Genomic DNA, 13,960 nt, shown 5'->3' on the forward strand with positions numbered 1-13,960 from the left:
CTGCAGAAATCCAATGGAAAGTTGAAGAACGAACATAATGGTACAAACGATCAGAAGGTTGAAGATCGGTGGAAAGAGATATGGGAACGGTTCCGGTGCAAAGCGATTAAGTGGGGAGCAATTTTAAAAGTTCCGGTGAAAAGCAATTGGTGGTGCAAACCGATTAAAAAAGAAAGGTCATGCGTATGTGGAGAAGTGGAGTGGTTGCATGCAGAAAATGTGATGTTTTACGGATGACGATTTCTTTTTTGGGGGGAAATTAGAAGATTAAAGGGAGTGCATAGTATGTATTAATTATAGAGTATTTATGGTTTTTCTTACTATTATATTTAGGAATCTATATTGTCAATCGGTAGAATCATTTAAGGTATAGTTGTCCTATTTATTATATGAAAATTAATTGTTTTGCTATTTTGACAATTTAATTATAAAATTATCATTTATCCAAACTAAACCTTATACGATTTCACTTATAAAAACTAAAGAAAACACACAAGTTCTTAGTAACGGGCTTGTACTTGAAGGCCCACTAAAGCCAGCCCAAGGCAGGCTTTATGAGGTTTGTTTGTTTGTTGGCTTCTCTCTATTTCCTCCATTTTCTCATATCATTATTAAATATATCTATCTATCTACATGCCTATATTTAACTATCCTATAAATTTAATTTAAAAAGGGTTTTAAGAATTTTAAACATTTTCATATTTATATTTAATGTAAAGTTTGATACATTTTTAACATCACAACGAATACCTAAACTTTGGTTAGTTTCTTGTAATATAAAAAATACTTCTATTAATGTCAAATCATTCTAAAAGATATCTTGATATTAAAATAATAATTATTAGAATTGTTGTATAGAATGTTCAACATTAGAGTTAGTGTTATATTTGTGGGAGGTGGTCATAGAAGCTTGCCAAATAGCAGACATCACCAACGACGATGATGGTCGACAATAGTCGTTAGAGTTGGGGAGGACCTTAGAGATACTTATAGTGGAGGACCTTAGAGATACTTGCTGAAAGTTTCAATAGAATAGGTTACAAGCAGTGATAGGTAAAGGTGGCCAATACCACGACAACATAATGAAAGTGCAGATTATTGATGGTATTTTGGCAATTTGAATAGTTTAAAAAATTAGGGAGAGATTAATTCTTGAACACTCGAAAATTAAAATTTTTAAACTTGATTTCTAGTGTTTATTTTAAACTAAACCATCTTATTTTATGTAATATTTTTTCAAAAGTTATTTTTAAATCTAATTTGCTTTTTTTTTTTTACTTTTCTTTTTGTAAAATATAGTATATAGTTTAACAAAAAAATTTACGGAGAACTTATAATCCTTAAATATATTAACTTGTAACTATTTAAATAAAGTCATATGTAATCATTGTAGCTAACTCAAAACAAATCTAGTTTTAACTTATCAAATATGTTTTTGTTTTTGCCTTTTTTTTCCTTATATTTAAACAAATTTAAAGAGTATCAAATACTCAAAAAAATTTGCTTTTTCTACAAGTAGTTAGCGGTTATTTCAAAAATTGTAACAATTTCAAATAAAATATAGTAAGAAATAAATTATCGTGATACAGTGGAGAATAATAAAAAAGGTTGGAGTGAGTGCATACATGTAAGACAAAATATTGGTGAAGACTTTATACATCAATATTTTCTAAACGTCTTAACGAACAACTTTGAATTGGTTCCAAGAAGTAAGAGGAACTTATGTACAAATTATCTAGAATATGGTTTTTTTAATCTCATGTAGATTTAAGCAATTATTTTAATTACAATATTTATGTTTGTCTATAAAAATATTTTTATTATAATGATATTTAGAGTAAAATAATCGTAATTATATATTTGAGTAGATAAAACATCAACTAGAATAGGAATGACTTAAAATCTCCACCCATCTAAAGGAATTATGTAAAAGAATTTTGTGATTAAAAGTGATTTTAACAAAATTTTAATCATTTTGTTTTTTGTTGGGTACAACAAATTGTTAGTAAATTTATTAAAATTACTTTAAAACAAATGTTTCTTTTCCATCACTTTCAAAATTAATTTATCAGAACTTTTTAGATTTTGATGTTTCAAATATCATTGTTTAGTTATTTTTCAATTTTTAATTTTATAATTCAAAATTAAAATTTATTTGACATGTCTATACTATTATTCTCATATAAGTTTTGGAGAGATTTTCTAACACAAATATATAATAATTAATGAATTTAACCTATGACTATTTTTAAATGTAGCAAAATGAACCTAGCTATATTAACAAAATATAATATCTTTATAAAATTGAATGAAAAAGAATCGTGATATTTTGTTATACTTTTATTTATTTAAAAGTACAATTAAATTAAATAAAGAAAGTCAATGCTGATGGATATTTAGCATCAACTAAAGTTCAAGTAATCTTTGTTTGTTAATTTGTAAAGAGCATAACTTAAATGCAATATTGCAACAAAACTTACGCTATAACTTAATATTTGTGGTTCAATATCCTTACTCAACATCTTGTAAGGAAATGTAAATTATGGTGGAAATTTCATTGTGACATTCAAATGAAAAAGGACCCCTATTTAAAAAAATTAATCTTTTCCAACTTCTACTTATTGGAAATGACTTATTGGGCTTGGCCCAAATAGCAAAACCATCAAGTTTGTCCCACATGGATAAATCTTGAAGTAGGATGAGGAAATATAAACTCCTATCTTGCAATAGGACTACAAACTAAGTTCAGTGGTGATAGCATAACCCTGTCACACGCTCGTCGCCGCCGCCATCCGTTCGGTTGGACTGGCTTGGGCAATCGCGCTTGCGCGAAAGATGGGAATATAATTTTAATTTTTGGCAGCTAAGGGACACGTGTAACCTTTTTAGATAGTCAAGGCATTCACGTACGTGAAACGTGTCCAACGTTCCCTCTGCCAAACTTTTGCGAAATTCACTCTCGTCCCCTTCTTCCCGTTAAAGACTCTCCTCCATACACTTCCTCCCTCACCCCTCTATAAATTGGAGAGCACTCATCCATCAAAACACACAATTTACTTCAATCCTCTCTTCCTCTCATTCGTCCTGTGTTCTGAGCCCTTATAAGCCCTTTGTTTCTATTCCCTGTACTTACGAGTGCACGTTCGTACCAGGAAAGCTGTGTTAACCTTGGGGAGCAAACGACATAACGATTAGCACCATGGTCAGCCGAAATTGCTTTCAGGGCAGTGGTTCGTCACGACACAGCAATAATTCTGATCGACCTTACCTTCTAACAATCTGAAAGCAATTATGTCGATCAAGACTTCCAACAAAATCCTACCGGACCTGTCTAAACTTGAGCCACTCGACGGAACAAACTACCGCCGTTGGTCCCAAAAGTTGCTAATCTTCTTTGAGCAACTAGAAGTCGACTATGTCCTCACCACAGATCTCCCGACATCTGACCCCCCAACTACCACGTCAACATCTTCTGATCCAGAATCATCTACGGGGCCTCTTACAGCTGTTGCTGTCACTGATCAAGTAAAGAAGGACCAAGTGATTGATCCTGAAAAATATGCAAAGGATAACAAGACTGTTCGAGGACACCTGTTAAACCATATGTCTGACCCGATGTTTGATCTCTTCGTAGTCCAAAAATCTGCCAAGGACATCTGGAGCACCCTGGAATCACGGTATGGAGGAGATGATGCTGGACGGAAAAAATATGTAGTTGGAAAATGGCTACAATTCCAGATGACTGACGACAAACCAGTCGTGGAACAAATTCATGAGTACGAGAACTTGGTGACAAACGTCCTGTCTGAAGGCATGAAGATGTGCGAAATACTTCAAGCAAATGTCCTGTTGGAAAAATTTCCTCCATCCTGGAATGACTACCGTAATCATCTCAAGCACAAGAAGAAGGATCTAAAGCTCCAGGAACTCATCAGTCATATGCGCACGGAAGAAGCCAACAGACTGAAAGATAAGTTAGCCTCCCAAAATTTAAATTCAGTTAATGCTAACTTAGTCGAATCATCCTTTGTGAACAGAGACAGAACGAAGCAGGAAAAGGGACATAAAGGGAAAAACTCAGAGAAGAGACAATTCAAGACTACTGGGGGACAAATTAAGAAGAAAAAGCTGGTCTGCTACGTGTGCAGAAAGGAAGGGCACAAATCATACCAATGCAACCAGAGGAAAGGGAGGCCAAGTCAGAAACCAACACCTCAAGCCAATATAGCAGAGCAAGACAGTGAGATCATAGCAGCCATAGTAGAAGCCAATCTGATAGAAAACAAGACGGACTGGATTCTCGACACTGGAGCCTCGAGACACTTCTGCACCAATCGTGAACTACTCCATGACTACGAAGACACTGTTGATGGAGAATGCGTGTTCATGGGAAACTCAGCCACTGCAGGAGTAATCGGGAAAGGGAAGGTTATTTTAAAGTTAACTTCTGGAAAAACTTTATCTTTAAGTAATGTTCTATATGTCCCTTCCCTACGTAGGAACCTGGTGTCTGGGAGTCTGTTGAATCGGGCCGGGCTTAAAATTGTGCTAGAAGGTGACAAAGTTGTCCTCACCAAAAATGGAAATTTTGTCGGTAAGGGGTATCTGTCTAATGGTCTGTTTGTGCTAAACACGATTTCTATGAATGCAAATGCTTCCAGTTCTGCTTACTTGATTGAATCTGCAAACTTATGGCATGGTAGACTAGGACATGTGAACTTTGCATCAATTAGAAAACTTAAAGACATGAGACTCATTAATACCTCTGAGACGCATGAAACTGGTAAATGTCCTGTTTGCATAGAAAGTAAATTCCATAAAAAGCCCTTCAAACCAGTTGAATATAGAACTACTGAGCTGTTAGAATTAATTTACTCAGATCTAGCCGACTTTAGAACCACTGCTAGTAGAGGTGGTAAAAACTACTATGTATCCTTTGTTGATGATTACTCTAGATTCACTAAGATATACCTGATAAAAACAAAAAATGAAGCTGTCAGTATGTTCGTAAAATTCAAGGCAGAATCTGAGAATCAGTTAGGAAAAAGGATAAAAAGATTAAGATCAGATAGAGGTGGTGAGTATTCCGATAAAACTCTTAAAGAATTTTGTGAATCAAATGGTATCATCCATGAATTTACTGCTCCCTACTCACCACAACAAAATGGCATAGCAGAACGAAAAAATAGAACTCTTAAAGAAATGATGAATGCCATGTTATTAAGCTCCGGTCTATCTGATAATATGTGGAGGGAAGCCGTGTTGTCTGCATGTTTTATTCTTAACAGGATTCCCCACAAAAGGCTAGACAAAACTCCATACGAACTCTGGAAAGGACATGCACCAAATCTTTCCTACCTAAAGGTCTGGGGATGCTTGGCTAAGGTACCACTTCCTGCATTGAAGAAAACTACGGTAGGACCTAAAACCTTTGACTGCATTTTTATTGGGTATGCTCAAAATAGTGCTGCATATAGGTTTATGTGTTTAAATGACAAAACTATAAACGAATCTAGAGATGTAGAATTCTTTGAGCATGTTTTTCCGTTAAAACAATCATTGTATGCTCCTAGCCTATCTAACAGAATGCATGATCCTGAAATCGTTAGTGAAACACCTGTTTCTGAAACTGTTGATACTCCAAACCTAAGTTGTGAATTAGAACCTAAGAGAAGTAAAAGACAAAGAACTGAGAAAAGTTTCGGTCCAGATTTCCTAAGCACCTTCATAGTGGAAAGGCGTGATGAAATTGACTGTAACTTCACAAACTTGCTCTTAATAGATGAGGATCCTAAAACTTACCAAGAAGCGCTAAACTCTGTAGATTCAAGTATGTGGAAAGAGGCCATTAAAAGTGAATTGGACTCACTGGCCATGAATCATACATGGGAACTGGTGGATCTTCCTATAGGAAACAAGCCAATTAGATGTAAGTGGATCTTTAAAAGGAAAACAAAACCAAATGGATTAATAGAAAGATACAAGGCTAGATTAGTGGTAGTAGGATATACCCAAAAACAAGGTGTTGACTATTTCGACACCTATTCCCCTGTAACTAAGATAACCACAATTAGGGCCTTGATTGCTTTGGCCGCAATACATAATCTTCTTATTCATCAAATGGACGTAAAAACAGCCTTTTTAAATGGTGACTTAGAAGAAGAAATTTATATGACACAATCAGAAGGCTTTAAAATCTCTAGGCAAGAAAACAAAGTGTGTAAACTAGAAAGTCCCTATATGGTCTCAAGCAAGCTCCCAAACAGTGGTACGAAAAATTTAACAACACGTTGATAACCAATGGATTTAAAATAAATTCCTCTGACACGTGTGTTTATTCAAAGATGGTTGGAGTTGATTGCATATTAATATGTCTATACGTTGACGACATGTTAATCTTTGGAACAAACATGGAACTAATAACTGACACTAAGTTTTTCCTCTCGTCATACTTTGAAATGAAAGACCTGGGAGAAGCAGACGTAATTCTAGGTGTTAAAATCAGGAAAAACAAAACCAGTTTGTCTCTATGTCAATCTCATTACGTAGAGAAAATACTAAAGAAGTTTGACTCATTTGATGTTTTCTCCTGTGAGAACTCCCTTTGACGCTAGTAAACATCTTAAGAAGAATAAAGGAGATAGTGTGTCTCAACCAGAATATGCAAAGATCATATGCAGTGTGATGTATTTAATGAACTACACTAGACCAGATATTGCATATGCTGTCAGTAGATTGAGTAGATATACACACAATCCTAATAGATACCACTGGGATGCCTTGCGCCATCTGTTGAGATATCTTAAAGGAACGATAGATTACTGTCTACACTTCAACAAATTTCCTGTCGTACTAGAAGGATATTGTGATGCAAACTGGGTCACAGACAATGATGAGGTTAACTCCACTAGTGGGTATGTATTTTTACTCGGAGGTGGAGCTATATCTTGGAAGTCTACAAAACAGACTTGTATAGCCAGATCCACGATGGAATCCGAGTTCATAGCACTAGAGTTGGCAGGACAGGAGGCTAAGTGGATCAAAAATCTACTAGGAGATGTACCATTGTGAGGGACATCTGTACCGGTGTCCATATAGTGTGATTCGCAAGCCGCGATATGTACTGCCAAGAACAGTGTTTATAATGGTAAAAGTAGACACATACGTCTTAGGCATGCAGTAGTAAAACAACTGCTAAAGGAAGGAACCATCTCCTTGGAATTTGTTCGATCTGAGAAGAACTTGGTTGATCCTTTAACCAAAGGACTAACAAGGAAAATGGTATTAGATTCCTCTGTGAACATGGGCCTGAAGCCCTTCGGAGATCCATAGCACTTGATAAATGGGTGGTCTATTGCGATAGACTTGATGGTCCATACCCCCTTATTGGGTGGTCTGTTGCGATAGATTTGATGGTTCATAGCCCATGGTGTGGACAGTCCTTAAATGGACTAGATGGATAATCCAAAACCTATGAGTTCATAATCAGTATGGACAATGAAGTCTCTATAGCTCTTTTGAGTGGTTTGACTTGACAAACTTGATGGAGCATATAACGTGACAGTGAAGGTGGGGCCGCTTTCTATGAAAGAGTTTAAAGGTCTCTTTCTAGAGCTCTCACGACGACCCGAGGTTCGGTCTATGTGCATGGCCAAAAGGCACAAGTTTATGTTGCAGAAACAAAGGCTTTTCCCTAGAGATAAAGCGTGTCGTAAGGGTCTCAACCAAGTGTTACAAGGAGTTCAAGATATAATTCACTCCCTCTAACCAAGGTTGTTGCCTTACTTTACTACGCATCAATTCAAATCTTCGGATATTGGTGCCTAAGCTTAATATCTCCTCTATGCTCAGAACACATCTCATTCTTTTCACTTACCCGAAAACTTTTGCTATAGCAGTCATTTGTGGGGGATTATTGGAAATGACTTATTGGGCTTGGCCCAAATAGCAAAACCATCAAGTTTGTCCCACATGGATAAATCTTGAAGTAGGATGAGGAAATATAAACTCCTATTTTTCAAGAGGACTACAAACTAAGTTTAGTGGTGATAGCATAACCCTGTCACACATGCACCGCCGCCGTCCGTTCGAACGGGCTCGGGTGCTTGTGCGAAAGATGGGAATATAATGGGCTCGGGTGCTTGTGCTTGTGCGAAAGATGGGAATATAATTTTATTTTTTGGCAGCCAAGGGACACGTGTAAATCCCATTTTCCCTACCACTCTTTGATGAATAGCTCATATTTTCTTTGTTCTTGCTCTCATTAACAATTCTCGATTTATTATAGGACGAGTTAAAATGAGAAGAAGAAGAAGAAAAAAAAAAAGATGGTATATTTTTTGGAATTTAAAATATATAAAAGAAGAGTGGAAAATGGAAATGTCAACGTAAATTTAATACATAAATAGTTGTCAAAAGGAAGGAAGTATTGTAGTCGAGGGAAGTTCCCTGGTGGTTTTACCCCAACTTTCTGGGAAACCAAAGAAGAATGTAGGAAAATTCCAATGCATTTCATTTACAATAAAATTTTGAAGGCGGCCGGCTTCAAAGCTTTCACTACCGGTGTACTCATTTCTGGCCGCTTCTGCACGTTTGAATAGTAACTATATTAAAAAACATCCCTCTCAACTTCCCCCTGACTTATTGATTTGTTTTCTTTTCTTCTGTTTTCCTTTTCCTCTTTTACCTAATTTCTACCATGAATGTTTTTTATTTTTAATATTTCATTCCTTTCCCCTTCCTCCATCCATTTCCTTTTTAGCTCTGTCAAGTCAATGTGGTGATGACTCGCCCCTTCAATGAAATATAACCTTTTGATTGCATTAGAATGATCTATTGTATTTATATAACTTATCGCGCTAGGATGGCCATGTTTTTCTTAGCTCGTTATACGAATGACCATCCGTATGGCGATATGTTATAAAGATTGTGTTTTCATGAATATCTCACACTATGAAGATCTTAACGAATTTGTGATAAAAAATGAATCTCTATACGTTACAAAACTGGATGCTTTGATGTGGGTGGGTCATTGATGATAAGAAGGGGTCATTTTTTTTGTACTCGTGGATTAATTCCGAAAGTGGGATCTCCAAATTCTTGTAAAAAACATTAATGGCGAAGACCAAAGATAAAATGTTTAGAGATGAGGGGATTTTGGACCTATTTTCTACCGTTTTGTAGTGATTTGTTCTTTGGATTTTTCAAGGAGAATGAATTGGACATGGAAATGGGTGTGTCTGAGACATGTTTGTTTCTGTAAGAATTTGGTTATTTCTTTTTATTAAACATGAAACTTCATTAGCTAATCAATGTCTGTCCATGTTCGTTGGTATTCAGAGTTGGTGGTCAAGGTTTAACTCAGTCAGCGTTAATATTCTAAGAAGCAAGTTGTTCATGTCAATTGTCACACGAGAAATCTTAAAATTTATTAGTGATTTTAATACAAAAAAGAAGGAGAAAACAAATATCATATATTAGTCAACAAGAAAATCATAAAGAAGAAGGGCTTCTTGTGCAAATATATATAATGGGGAAAGCAAAGCTCTAGGCTTCTCCCTCTTTCTGAAAAGAATGACAAAGTTTCCCTTTCTGTTTTCTTTTTTGTTCTTTGCTCTGATAGTTTCTGGGAATCATGAAACTCAAAGAACTGTGAGCTCAAAGATGGTTGATGGTGGAAGAGGAAAAATAGGAGCCATTGTAGACAAAAACTCTAGGATTGGTAAGGAAGAAAGTTTAGCTATGTTGATGGCTGTAGAGGACTTCAACAACATCAATTATCAAAATTTCAGTTTTGTCATCAAAGACTCCAAGAATGATCCTAATCAAGCGGCTCTGGCGGGTAAGAGTTTATGTTTCTTTTAATTGTATTGAATGTATTCCTAAGTAGTTTTAAACACAATATAAGTAAACCATTGAATTTGCAGCTGAAGATCTGATCAGTATGCAACAAGTTCAGGTTCTCATAGGGCCACAAACCTGGGAAGCAGTTTCTGTGGTTGCCAAGGTTGGAAGTGAGAATAAGATTCCGGTTCTAGCCTTGGCTAATGACATGCCAAAATGGGCAACTGAGAGATTAGCTTTTTTGGTTCAAGCTTCTCCATCTCAGTTTAATCAAATGAGGGCCGTTGCTGCTATTATTGGTTCGTGGGATTGGCGACTGGTTAATGTTATATATGAAGATGGAGATTTCTCTACCGCAGATATATTTTCTAACCTTGAACATGCTCTCAAAGATGTAGGAGCTGAAATAAGTGAACTTGTGAGTCTCCCTCAGTTTGATTCTAATTTATTGTCCAATGAATTAGAGAGGCTAAGAAGAGGGCCAAGTAGAGTTTTTGTAGTTCACACGTCTTTCAAGTTTGGATTGCATCTATTTCAAACTGCAAAAGAGATGGGAATGATGGAAAAAGAGTATGTTTGGATCACTACTGATTCTTTCACAAGCCTTGCACACTCTTTTAATGTTTCTGTCAATTCTTTACTTCAAGGAGTTATTGGAGTCAAGAGTTACTTTCCGGAAAACCATCCTCCATTTCGTAAGTTTTATCGTAGGTTCTGTAGCAGGTTTAGAATAGAGCATTCTGATGAGTACAACCATGAGCCTAGTATTTTCGCCGTACAGGCTTATGATGCTGTGAGAACAGCAGCTATGGCAATGAGTAGATCCCAAGGGACAGCTCATCACTTGTTTGAATTCATCAAAGTCGCTGATTTTCAAGGATTGGGAGGAAATATTCAGTTTAAACATAGAAAATTAGCCCCAGCCAATACTTTTCAAATAATCAACGTGATGGGGAGGAGTTATAGGGAGTTAGGCTTCTGGTCAGTTGAATTAGGCTTCTCACGGGAGTTGGGGAAAAATACATCTACTAGCTCGTCGATGAAAGATCTTGGCCCAGTGTTTTGGCCAGGTGGATATTCGGAAACTCCTAGGGGATGGGCTATACCAACAGATGCCAGGCCTTTGAAAATTGGGGTGCCAACTAGTCCCATGTTCAAGCAGTATGTAAATGTGGAAGGAGATCAGATAGGAAACAATTTGTCTTTCAATGGACTTGCAATTGATCTGTTTAAAGCAACCTTAGACAATTTGTGCTTCCCTCTGCCGCACAAGTTCTATGCATACAGTGGAACGTACGATGATTTAGTGAAGCAAATCTATTTAAAGGTAAGGAAAAATTTTCTCATATACTTCATAATATGGCTATGGAAACACCCTTTCTTTTTATGTTTACATCTAGGAGCTTCCTTTCAAATCATTCATAACTTAATAGAATGTACTGTAATCTCATCTGATCAAAACTTTGTCTGAAGATACTTCTGTTTCATTTAAGTAATCAAAGCTAACACTGAAATCTCATGGAAGGAGGCTTCTGCTTCTAACTATATTTTCTTGTTCCGCCTGTTGAAGGAATTCGATGCGGCAGTAGGTGACATAGCAATAGTATCATCTCGTTACGAACATGCCGAATTTACGCATCCTTACTCTGAAGCAGGACTTGTGATGATTGTTCCTACAATAAATAATAGAAGTAATAGAGCATTGTTGTTCACAAAGCCCTTTACTTTGACCATGTGGATTGTAATCTCTGTGGTAAATGTCTACAATGGATTTGTTGTTTGGTTTATAGAACGAAATCACGGTCCTGAACCCGAAGGTTCGATGTTTAGTCAAGCCGGAACCATGCTTTGTTCATCCTTCACCACTCTCTTCTCCTTGCAGGGTAACCAAAACTGTTGATAAATTATTGTTTTTCCATTTTTATGTTTCGTAGCACAACAGATAATTTAACATCATATTGGTTGATTTGCTTTGTTAAAGGTAATAGGCTGCACAGTAACTTGTCGCGGATGACCATGGTGGTCTGGTTATTTGTGGCACTTGTGATAACTCAGATATACACAGCCAATCTTACTAGCATGCTCACTATTCAACAGCTTGAACCGACTATATCGAACATTGAAACTCTCCGAAGAATGAATGCATTTGTGGGATGTGGCAGAGGATCCTTTGTCAAAGGATATTTGGAGACAGTTCTACACTTCCCTACAGAAACCATAAAAAACTACTCCACACCCGATGGTTTAGCTGACGCTCTCAGAAACCAAGAGATAGCAGCTACATTTCTTGAAGTTCCTTTTGCAAAACTTTTCCTTGCAAGATTTTGCAAAGAGTTCATGATTTCTGGGCCAACCTACAAAGTTGGAGGATTTGGATTCGTAAGATCTTGCTGTTGCTATGTTTACACTTTCTGCATTGAATTCTACGACTTTACTTGAACAAAATATGTTCTATAGGTTATACAATTGTGTTGTTGAGTTCTAACGTTTTGCATTCTAAATATTTGTTTGGAAAATTGTTTTTGTAGGCATTTCCAAGAGGCTCTCTGTTGTTACCATATGTGAACCAAGCATTGCTTAAAGTATCTGAAACAGGAAAGTATAGAGAGTTGGAGGGCAGCATGATTGCTAGTGAGAAATGTGAGGATGGGGAAGGAAAAGATGGAAGTCCAAGCCTCAGCCCTAACAGCTTCTTTTTACTATTTGTACTGAGTGCAGGAGTATCAACAATAGCACTCACATTGTATGTCTATAATGCTACTCATAACTCTAATCTTCAACAAAATACTATTTGGAGATTGATGATAGCTGTAATGAGAAAATGGGGGAATCATAGAAGACGATTTTCTCGACGGGTTAGTGAAGAGCCACATACCATTCCGAATAACTTTCCAAACGCCACAAACATGCAAAGTCTAGCGTAGGAAATTGTATATAGGATTGGAATGACTTTCCAAGTGCTTATAACGCACTTTTTTAATGTTTAAAAACTGTTTTTAGCACTTGACAAGTCATTTCAAACATATCTTAATTTATCATGTTACTAAGTTATGAGAAGGAAAATGAAAGTGCTCTATAGTAATTCTAAGGATTAAAAGTTCTAGAGCAACTTCGATCTTATTATTGAAGATTAGGAGAAAGATTGAATAAACGAAAAAGAACTCCAATGGAAGCATCGGAGATAAATGTACATAAAAACAGTTTTTTTTTTCCAGTTGTTTGCAAAAAGATGGAAAATGAACTGTTTGATCCATGGAATACACCATTTAGATTCAAATGCTTTCTCTGTGTTAATTAATGTATAAAGTTGAAATAAAAGTTAAAAAATTTGAGTAAAGAAAAAGGAAGGCTTAGTATGAGGATAATGAGCTTTTCAGGACCCAAATGGATAGTTGTTTGGGACAACTCAACACACAATACATGGGCTTATGGGCCAAACATCCATGAGAAATTGGAGTCTATAGCAAATTCAAGAGTTTGTTTTTTGAGTTTTGGCAAATTGAATCTATAATAAACATTTATACACAGTAAGGAATAGGATGGGCATACATGATAGACCAAAAACTCGAGTTAATTGTCCAAACTGAAATCGATCGACGTTGGTTTGAAAAAATTCTAAATCGAGAAATTTCAAAAAACTAAACTGACTAACGTTTACTCATCGACGATCGAGGTCAATTTGAACACTTACTAAATGACCATAGTTGGTTTAGTAGCATTTTAATTGAAAAACCAAATTCAATCGATCGATGATCATTCCTGAGGCATAAAATTCAACAACAAAGTGATTTAATTAATCTTACATTTACATTTATGAAATTAGGAGGTATACCTATTATTTCTTTTTTCTTTTTTCTTTTTGTGTAATAGTAATACGACAATATGAAATTTAGCTAATAAAAGTAAGAAAAGAAAAATGTAAAATTCCCTTGAAAAATGTGAGCCAAACATCCACAATTTTGGAACCTTTATATTATTTTTGCAAACAAAACTTCAAAATTTGCTAATTTTCCCATGAGCCCCTAAAGGAAAAAAAAAAAAAAAGTGGAATTCCCTTCCTTACTATTTGAATTTATTTATTATTTCTTTTTCTTTTCTATTTTGTATTTGTCAAAAT

The 13,960-nt window shown here is 35.8% G+C and overlaps 1 protein-coding gene across 6 annotated transcripts; it reads left to right on the top strand.

Annotated features, from left to right (window-relative positions):
* The first annotated feature begins 5,238 nt into the window (after nt 1-5,238).
* LOC103501798 (glutamate receptor 2.8-like) lies at nt 5,239-13,009 on the top strand. Of its 6 annotated transcripts, none has more exons than XM_051087968.1 (6): nt 5,239-5,385; nt 9,623-9,841; nt 9,927-11,170; nt 11,414-11,726; nt 11,825-12,222; nt 12,372-13,008. In XM_051087968.1, the coding sequence occupies exons 2-6, from the start codon at nt 9,664-9,666 to the stop codon at nt 12,765-12,767; spliced, it is 2,529 nt and encodes an 842-aa protein (XP_050943925.1). In that variant the 5' UTR covers nt 5,239-5,385; nt 9,623-9,663; the 3' UTR covers nt 12,768-13,008. The 6 variants fall into 6 exon arrangements, with proteins under 6 accessions (XP_050943925.1, XP_050943923.1, XP_050943926.1 ...); XM_051087966.1 differs by having other exon boundaries at nt 5,273-5,415; XM_051087969.1 differs by lacking the exon at nt 5,239-5,385 and having other exon boundaries at nt 8,379-9,841; nt 11,414-11,534; nt 11,634-11,726; nt 12,372-13,009.
* The last annotated feature ends 951 nt before the right edge of the window (nt 13,010-13,960 follow it).

The sequence above is a fragment of the Cucumis melo genome, chromosome 7 (assembly GCF_025177605.1).
Source record: "Cucumis melo cultivar AY chromosome 7, USDA_Cmelo_AY_1.0, whole genome shotgun sequence".
NCBI lineage: Eukaryota > Viridiplantae > Streptophyta > Magnoliopsida > Cucurbitales > Cucurbitaceae > Cucumis > Cucumis melo.